Here is a 10263-nt window from a genome sequence, read left to right on the forward strand (position 1 = left end):
TATTTACATTTTTAGTCGAGGCGAGAAAACGGTCAAACTTCAAAGGAGTGCCATTTACAAACAGGTTTACCAAATGAGTCGAAATAAGTATCGATGGAAAGCTTATGAAAAGTCGGATTCAATGAACCAATCAAAACATAAATCTGACAAAAATAAAAAATGATAAAATTTGTAAGACAATTAACTTAAATGAAGATCATAAAATATGCTTAGCCAAAAATTTATAGAAAGGGTCCCCATTATTTGAGTCAATAAGTCAATAATGGGGGGCGTTGGGGTTTCCCTACAACAATGGCGACACACTGGGAAGAACCAGTTATCTCTAGTTAAAGATAATGAACTTTAATTTACCCAAAGGTTAAAAATAATGGAATTTACGAAATCATCTAACAATAAAATATTTCCATAGGTCCCACATAAAATAGATTAAGCAATATGAGTTTGTAAAGATAAGTACTCAAAGAAGACTAGAGTAAAAGTCATGAATCCAAATTTGGGAAAATTTGTTTTAAAACTACCTCATATAATAATAGAAGAAGGTAGAGATAAGAGTTTTTGATAAAGCATATATCTATTTTATGATTGTCTCTGACATCACTTCGCTGCTAGCGAGCCTGAACAGTACCCCGACGAAGTTGTCTTTTATGCCATACAAGCCTAGTCCCATTGCCAGCAAGCGTTCATAGCCCCGATGGGTTTACTTGTATTTTAATGCTTCCTCTTTAATCACTCTTTTGATAAGCGCATTTGCAAGCTTTTATTTTATAATGTATTTGAGTGAAAGAGGTGGGATGGTGATAGAGATTTATGTCTAATGGACATAATCCTTTCATAATGTTTGCTCCAAATTCTTTTCTTGCAGCTATCAATTAGGGGCTTTTATGTGGAGGGGTGGAAGGGATTCATTGTGTTAAACTCAAATCAATTCTTTCCTTGAAAAAGTAAACTCAATCACCTAGAAAAGATGTGTGTTTTCCCATGAAAAATATTGAAAACGAGATGATATTATGGTTCCATAAGGATATGTCTTTAATGATAAATGAAATTCACTGAAATGGATAGAGTTAAGAGATTTCCCATGTATGCCAATCGCCGTCAAGCGAGGAAAAAGGCCTTTCATATAAATCATGGCAGAGTCACCAAAATGAAATCAAAACTAAAAGCAAAAGGAAAATAATTCTTAAACTAAAGTAAGAAAAGAAATCAACAAACCAAAATAAAATTGAAGAAAGCAAAAACTGAAAGAAAAATCCAAATTTAAAAGATAAACTCCATCAAGACTACTTATACAAATGTCTCAACAAAAGAGATAAAAGAAAATAATCATGTGAATGTTCTTTCTTTTGTTGAGATTTAGATAAATTTTATCTTGTAGAGTTATAAGCATTTTGGCTTCTGATAGCAGTGATGATAGATAATATATTAAATGAGAAGTCTCTTTCTGCTGCAAACTTTCTTGTTTCGAAGCAAAACCTGTAAAAAAACATCTTAATCATTTTCGAATAAAAGTAATGCTTAAGAAAATAGTTAAAGGTTCAAAAACTCCCCAGTTTAGCTGATTCAATGAGGATCATTATTGCTTCTTTCAAGAATCTCAAAGAAAACTAAATAAAAGAGAATGAATTTCAACATTGATCTGGTAGAGGCGCAATAGGTTCATGAAGACTTGCAAAAACAGAGTTAAATATCAACAAAAATTAAAAACGAAATTAAAAATAAAATTAAAATAATGAGAATGGGTACATGAAACTTACCATTGGAGAATTGCGTTCAATCTTATCTGAGAGGTATCATTTTCTCCAATACTAGCTAACTTCGTACTTTAATTAGAATTAAAAGCATGAAAAAGTTGAACTAACTGAAATCTTATTAATCCAAAATCATCATTTATTAAATCTATATTAAAACAAACAACAAACTAGAAGAAACCAATGTTTCATGTTCTAGGAATTTGAAGTAAACTGAATTCATCAGAAATGAAAGGATACTTTTTAATGAATTGCAGCGATCAATGTTTTCATAATATTATAAGTTTCATGTCAACTCCATGATTTCATAAATATTTCAGAATTAATACCAAATCCAAGATAATGAAATACAGATGTGTAGATGGGGAGGTCTTGAATTTTATATATTAAACATAGAATGATATATCTAAAACTCAAATATAAGAGAAATACAAATGATTTAACTATGCTGCAATTTTGTTACCAATTACTTCATTACCATAGTAGTTGCCCAAGAGTGCTTTAAAATCTTTTATACAACACAACACCTTATCAACTGTTTCGCATCGCAAGTTTCTTTTCCATGCATAAATTTCAATCTTCGATTTTTATCTTTGCTGATATGTGATTGAGTAATATATGATAGTTAATCGACAATGGCAGAGAGACATATATAAGAGTTTATCACATCGATGAATCTTAAGGTAAGGCTTCATTTGAGTTTTATGATGCGATATATTTGTTGTGATATGGGCATATGCTATGTGAAAACACGATATCGCAATTGTGATGTAAATATATGTGATAGATTGATTGTAATATCTGAGAACCAAAGATAGGACACGCAGATATTATTTTGCGATTATGGGGATACGATGGATGATGTGGTTCACTGGTGGGACCAACTTTGCGTTTTAAAAGAAATCAGCGATCGACAGATTTAAGTACAATATGTAATATTGTTGATACGCCGATGTGCGATGAAGAATGAACGCAATAGTTTTATTAAATGGATTCAATCTCTTATCGGATCTGGGATATCAAAACTTTTAAATGTATGTCCCAATTGAAATTGCGATTTTATGAGCGGACGCGATATCTCTTAAAACTGAATTTAAATGTCATGTTGAGCCTGGGACATTGGAACTTTTAAAACATGTGCTTCAACTAAAATTGTGATTTTATGAGCGGACACGATATCATTCAAAAATGCATTTAAATGTGGTATCGGGTCCAGGATTGTGTGGAAATCACAATAATTCAATTGATGCTTTATATGAAATGTCCCGACATTGGAATGCTTTGATAATGCTATATGGCAATACAACGAGATTGAGATGTTATTAAAGTATTCGAAATAAAAGTTCCCAACTCAATTTTCCTTTCTATAAAAACTCCATTCAATAATTTGATTAACCATCGCATTATTCAATATGTTATCGCAACTTTCTTATGAGGAGATTTGCGATATTATAATGATCCAACATGAATTTACCGATAATGTTTTTAAAAGTCTGAACATAATTTTAATGAAATATATAAGAAAAATTAATGAACCCAAATTCTGACAAAACAACTAGTACTTCCCTGAACATGCTGCAGATTTAAATAGTTTCATGCTTGTTTCAAGTCTCCAAAATGAATGAAAACTTGCAAAAGAAACGGAACAAGAATAAAGAATTACCATTGAAAAAAGTAAAACTAACCATAGATGATGATGAGCCTGTAAATGTATACCTGGAAGAAAATTGACTGAAAATTTTACCTTATGAGTCTTCAAGTTCTCCCAAATTTTCTCAAAGTTTTCATATGTTCAACGCCACCTACTTTTTTAATCTCCAATGCTAAGTAATGAATTTTCCAAATTGCATCCACCTCCAATTTACATAAGAAAACATGAGTGGTGGTGAGTTCTTTTTTAGAAATACTTATGAATCCAAAATTGTCAAGTTGCAACAAATTCTTGGAATTTCTGTATGATTTTTGAGATGAATTTTTTGCAAGACAAGACAATTAAAGGTTTTATAAATATGTATGATTTGATTTTTCAAGAGCCTCTAAAATGTACTAAGCTGTTTTTCAAAAATGAAAGGGGAGGCACGAAAGAAGTCGAATTCATTACTTGTTTTATTTGAAAATCTGAAATAATGAAATAAGTGCAAATAGAAAATAAATCTAATTTAGATTAATCTATTCCTATTTCTAACTTAATGGAGGAACATGACTAGGTGTAGTCATACTTCCAATGTAATCATGTAAGCATTTTGATTCCTGCATGTACATAAAAATCAATCATTAGTAACAAAAATAGGAATAAAATTAAACTAAGGAAAATAAGTCTGATTTTAAAAATATAGTTACTATTAGTAGTTTATTTATAATTACCTTTTCTTGAAATTTTCTTTGCAATTAAATTTCGATTGGATCAGAGAAATCTGGATGAATTTCCACTATTGATGATTGGAAGGGATTCAAAAGAGAAGATAACATGCCAGATTGTGAAAATGAGCTTTTAGATTCAATGACATGCATAAATATGTTAGTTTTTTCCCCCAAGAAAAATCATAATCTTTCATTATTTTTGAAAAATTACATATAGTAGATGATTGGCAGCATATGCATCATTGGCCCTTGGCCATCTCAGTGTGTATCAGTCAAAAATAGATCTCTGTTTGTCCAAAAATGGTGCTGGTGTATCAATCATAAATCACCACGCAGGGTGATAGCATAAGAGAGTCTGGTAAATAAAGTATCATAACTGTTATCTACAAAATACATTCACCACGCAAGGCGATGTCCATAATATATAGTCTGAAAAAAGAAAAACATATTGAAATATGTACAATTTAAAAAACTGTCCAAGTCCCAAAAATAAGATGAGGGTCTCTCAGCCCTATGATATATCTGATCAATATACAGCCTGTGATAGTATTGGTACTCGTCAGTACCCCTCTGCTCCTGAATCATCCACTGGCCTCTGGGTAGTAGCGTGGCCTCCTTGGAAAGCCTGTTAGCATTGCAGTTATGTTCCCTGTAAATATGATGACAAGATATGGAGTTAAACTGTGCTTTGAATATGTTCACTTCATCCAAAATATTTCTGAGAGTGTGTGCATGGTAGGAAGTGATGTTATTGAACCAATTTATGATGATTTTTTAGTCTCCATAAATTTGTAGATTGTTGCAGTCATGGCCAAGTGTAAAGTGCAGTAAATGGCGAAGAGTGATTAATTCTGCAAAATTGTTTGTCCCTTCTCCGAGTCCCATCTTGACCTTGAAGTGATGCTGTTCAGATAGGAATAGTAGGAATCCTCCCCCACACCCTTGGTTCTGTGCAGCACTGTCAAAATATGCCCAGGGTGTAGATCTATCGATGGGGTCAGGTGCAAGTGATCTCTTAGGGCGAGGCCTGATGGGATCAAGAAGTTCATGGTAAGCTGAGATGATCTTAGCTGTAATATTCTGCCATCTAGCTACATCTTCATAAAAAAGTATTCGGTTTCGTGTCAGCCAAATATTCCAACATATGAGTAGAGGGAGACAGATCAGCTTTGTTCCGCGGTGCGCATTACACCAACTTTCCCAAGCATGGTTAATGTTCTCCCCCTCCCATTTTCCGGACAAGTGAATCGATGAGGAGATAGACTGCCAGAGGTTTATCGATGATTCACATTTTAAAAAGAGATGTTCTGTTGATTCGGATGATTTTTCGCAGAGGACACACCAGTGTGGTCCATGAAGGGTGCGGTGAGTTAAGGATTCCCCAGTGGGAACTTTGTTGCTGAGCACGCACCAGAATAATAGCTTGGTTCGCGGAGGGGAGTTTATCTTCCAAATGCTCTGCCACCAATTGTGAATCTGCACTGGCTGTCTGTTAGTTATCAGCGCAAGGTAACCAGCTTTTGGAGTGTATACTCCATTCTCCGCGAGGCACCACATGAGTTCGTCAGGTCCCTCCTTGATTCTGATGTGAGATTCACTCAGTGCTGATATGTAGATTTGCCGCGATTGGTGCCAATGGGGAGGGATATTGAGTTGATGAGCATATTTCCAACCTTGTGCAAAAATGGTGGTATTCCTCTGATCTGCAATGTAAGCAATAACGCTGATATCTTGCTGATTTAGATGCTGAATTAACTCTCTCGTCAGATGATACTTGCCTCCCCCCCATCCAGGGATCCAGACCGATGCACATTTTTGATCCATCATTTATCCTCCAGGCCAAATTATTGCAAATGATAGGAAGGGAGTGGAGCAAGGCTTTCTAGACAGATGATATACATGTCCTCGGCCATCGAGGTTGACGCACCCAATCCATGATTAGATAAGGCCAGATGTATTTATGATAAGTGACAGAGGTCTAGAGGTTCTGTCCTGTTAGAAGAGTCCAACCCATTTTAGCAGCAAGTGCTTGTGCAAAAAGATTTAAGTCTTTTAGTCCCCAGCCTCCCCATTTTTTGGGCAAGGCAATTTTGTTCCAGCTGACCCAAGCAAAGAACTTCTTGTCTTGTTGACCGTTCCATGGATATCTACTACAAATCTGTTGAAGACAGGCAAGGATGTTTCTGGGGATCCATGCCAATGCCATTCAGAAAACAGGTGTAGCCTCCAGTACTGATTTGATGAGCACTAGTCTACCTGCTATGGATAAGAATCTATGGCACCAATTTGTGAGCCTTTTTTCCAGCTTGATGACTAGCGAGATCCAGTCAACAATTCTTTGACTGCAGGGTTTGATCCAGAATCCCAGGTATTTAAAACCTCGATCAAGAGGGAGGATACAGTATGGGAAATGTTGTTGAGCAAAACAGGACTCTTGGATGTATGTGTGGGCTAAAGTAATAGTGGATTTTCCATGGTTAGTCTCTGATACTACCATCGAGGAAAATGAGGACATCATCGACAAATAGAAGGTGAGTGAGGTAACATAGATCATTTATTTTGAGTCCACAAAGTTTGCCATTCCTCTTTGCCTGTGCAAGGAGCTGACTGAGTCCTTCCATGACAATCAGGAAAAGTAAGGGGGAGAGGGGACAACCTTGTCTGAGTCCCCTTTCAGCATGAAAAAAATGAGAGGCTGATCCATTTATGAGGACACTGAATGATGGAGTAGTGATGCAAGACATGATCCAGGTGGTGAAGGCATGCGGGAAGCCAAGGTGAATGAGAAGCATTTTGATGTAAAGCCAGCTAACTCGATCGAAAGCTTTTGCGAGGTCAATTTTTAAAATGATACCCTTAAGATTTTTGGACCGGATCAAGTGTATGGCCTCATGGGCCGTACCAATGGCTTCATGAATTTGTCGATGCACAAGGAAGGCAAACTGTTCAGATGATATATGATGAGAGAGAATGGGCCTGATCCTGTTGGCAATGACCTTTGCAATGATCTTGTAGAGACAATTGTAGAGGGAGATGGGGCGAAAGTCATTGAAAGATGTTGGGGAGTCAAACTTGGGAATAAGGGCAACGAAGGTGGAGTTAATGGAATCATAAAGTTTAACAGAGGTCTCGCATTCCTCCACAACATTTAGCAGGTCTTGTCCCAAGAGTTCATAAAAGGCAAGATAAAATTTGATCGTCCATCCATCCGGCCCTGGACTTTTATCTTTTTAAAACCATTTCAGAGTCCCTTCAAGTTCACCAGATGTCACTGGTGAGTTGAGCTCTTCTGCCACATCTTCATCCACAAATCGAGGAAAATGACCAGCAACATGAATGATATCCGCTAGGTTTGACCCTTGGGGGGATTTATAGAGATTCTGAAAGTGAGAGGTGCCCAAGAGGGAAAGCTTATTGAAGGTATCTGCCACACCTCCATCAGGTAAGGGCAGATTCCAAATAGTGTTAGATACCTTTCTTCCCTTGGCATAGTTCTGAAAGAATTTTGTATTATCATCTCCTGCTTGTAGCCAGATGGCCCTGCTCTTTAGTCTCCAGGTTTCCTCTCTTTCCTTCAATATCCTTTCCTTCTTTTTCTCAAGCTCAATTAGGTGAGATTTTTCACTTGCAGATGTAAATCCCATGTTACGATCATCCATTAGCTCACTCAGTTCTGTCTCAATTTGAGATAGAGTGTAGTCATCCCTCTGATTTTTCTCTTTGGCCCAGGTGATGGATAGGTGCTTGAGCTGAGACAGATTGTGATAGAACCCCTCAGCTAGGGATCTGTGTCTCAATATGGGATTTTCCTTCCAGAAGTCAGTGACCAATTTGGTGTATCCAGGGTCCTGTAGCCATACATGATTGAATTTAAAGGGAGGCCTGGGCTTTGGATGGGGGCCGAGGATCTCCAAGTATATGGGGGAGTGATCAGATATACCCCCGGAACCCACCCATTGCCTATATCGATGCAGCTGATGAAATAGAGGCACCTTAATCAGGAAACGATCTAACCTTCTAGCTAGAGTTGCTTCCCCCACCCTTCTATTCCTCCAAGTAGGAAGGGGCTTGTTCATGGGGACATCTGCAAGATTATGCTGCTCCAATAGATTCATCATGTACCCTGAGAGAGGATCCACTTGAGCTTGGGATCCCCATGATTCCCCAAAACCTAGGGAGAAATTGAGGTCACCCCCAAGGACCAGATGATCGGGGAAGTAATCGAAAGGTTGAGAAAGTGCTGCCAAAAATCCTCTCGCTGATGACAGGGTCCATATATGTTGATGACCCGAAGATTCATGCCAAGATCGGCCGAGAAAATGTCCATTCCGATAAACCCCGACCCACCCCAAGATGATGAGACCTTAATGGTACGAGGGTTGTACCCAATGGCTAATCCCCTAGAACGTCCCATTGCATCAAGGGAGTAAAAGTTCCAGCCAGGTTTTAAGGTTGCCAATGATCTGGTTATGAGTTCAGCATCTCCCAGGGTTTCTTGCAGCATAATGATGTCTACAGGCTCAACTTTGAATAACCTACGCAGGGCTAGTTTTTTGGAGGCACTAGCCATACCTCTGCAGTTAAATGAGAGGCACTTCATGGGGGAAACTTCCCCGGGGTGTTCAGTGCTCTAAGAACCCCTTCCAAGGTAGATTGTTTACCAGTGACAACTTCTACCCCAGCCTTTTGAATGGCTTTAGAGAGATAGGATTTTCGACCACGAGATGAATGAACAATAGAACCAGGGAGGGTGAGTCCCAGCCCTGTATAGTGAGGGGAAAGACCATTGAGATGCGAACGAGAGCGTAAATTATATTTATGAGGCAGTTCAGTCCCATCAGAAGAGGGAGGGGAAGGATTGGATGGTGGAGGTGGAAAAGAAGGAGTAGTGGTAGCTATGGTGGGCGAAGACAGGGCGAGATTGCAGGGTATAGTGGAAGTGTTCAAAATGGATGAAGATTCAAGAAATGTACTGCATGAAAGTGAAACAGGATGAGAGGAAAGAGGAGTACCCACTTTTTTCGCAGCCTCAGCAGTAGCTCGTGATCGCGTCAAAGGAGGAGATGGTGTCCTGTGAGCACCTTCTGCAGCCATGGGAGTACCAATTCGAACAGAGGCCCGGGGGGCCGAAACAGGAGTGCGATCCGGAAGGGAGACTGCTTGTCCCTTTGAAGTACTTGGAGCGCTCGGAGGATCAGGTGATTTCTTGATCAGTGGACATTCCTTGAAAATGTGCCCCACTTTGTGGCATCTTCTGCAGCGGAACGAGACTCCTTCATAGTCTAGAATCTGTACCTGAGAGAAATGCCTCCATTGGAGAGTGATTTTTTCCTCCAGACCCTCGCGCGTATCCAGGTGAACCAGAATTCGAGCTAGGGTTCGATTCTTGGTCTGAACAAATGACTTGTCGTGGTCCAGGTAGGTGCCGAGCATGTTTCCAATCCTAACGAAGACCTCTTCAGACCAATACTGCAGTGGGAGTCTAGGTAGATGAACCCAAAGTGGCCCTGCCCCAATCTGCTCCCTTTCCAGATCAAATAGAGGGCTCCAATGCTTGAGGAGAACCGGGGCCATCTCAATATGCCAGTACCGGGCAAGAACCAGGTCAGTGTATTCCTCCTTTGCGAAGTGCAGTGCAAACCAGCCCCGAGGAAGGACCTGTACCTCCGGTAGTTCTTTGAGGGTATTGCCCCAAATTTCACGCACCCAGAGGGTCAATATTTCCGCTGTATATGCCCTACCACGAACATGTCCAACCAGGACAGAGCTGACCTTATTTGCGGCTTCCCCCATTGCTATACCCTCTCCAAAGAAAATGGTGAAGTCCTTTGTTGAAACCTTCATGCACATGATTTTTCGCTTGCCAGTCTGGGGAGCTGACAGATGATCTTGTAATGGGTCCGAGGAGGTGGTCCCTTCCTGTTGAGCTTGTGCCACTGATTTTACCCGAATTGCGAGCATTTCGAAACACCTAGATAGAGAATTAGCAGAGGAGGGCGGATTTAGGCCGGGGTTTGAAGGGTCTCCCATAGTCTGGATTGAATGCGGCGTCGAGCTTGTCGAGTGGAGATGACCAACTGGAGGGTTTGGCTGGAAAGAAGGTGAGGGCAGCGAGATCACAATGAGCAGGTGTAGGGTACCAAGTGAGCAGTTT

The 10263-nt window shown here is 39.3% G+C and overlaps 1 protein-coding gene across 1 annotated transcript; it reads right to left on the minus strand.

Annotated features, from left to right (window-relative positions):
- Positions 1-7339: 7339 nt before the first annotated feature.
- LOC149221732 (uncharacterized) lies at positions 7340-8227 on the minus strand. The gene has a single exon (XM_089387463.1). The coding sequence runs from the start codon at positions 8225-8227 to the stop codon at positions 7340-7342; it is 888 nt and encodes a 295-aa protein (XP_089243589.1).
- Positions 8228-10263: the final 2036 nt, after the last annotated feature.

This window comes from Pinus tabuliformis, chromosome Q, assembly GCF_031772625.1.
Source record: "Pinus tabuliformis cultivar Carrire ecotype Pingquan chromosome Q, CPIR1, whole genome shotgun sequence".
In the NCBI taxonomy this organism is placed as follows: domain Eukaryota; kingdom Viridiplantae; phylum Streptophyta; class Pinopsida; order Pinales; family Pinaceae; genus Pinus; species Pinus tabuliformis.

Coding starts and splice junctions, on each gene's coding strand:
- LOC149221732 (XM_089387463.1), bottom strand. CDS start 8,227: ATGATGAATCTATTGGAGCAGCATAATCTTGCAGATGTCCCCATGAAC.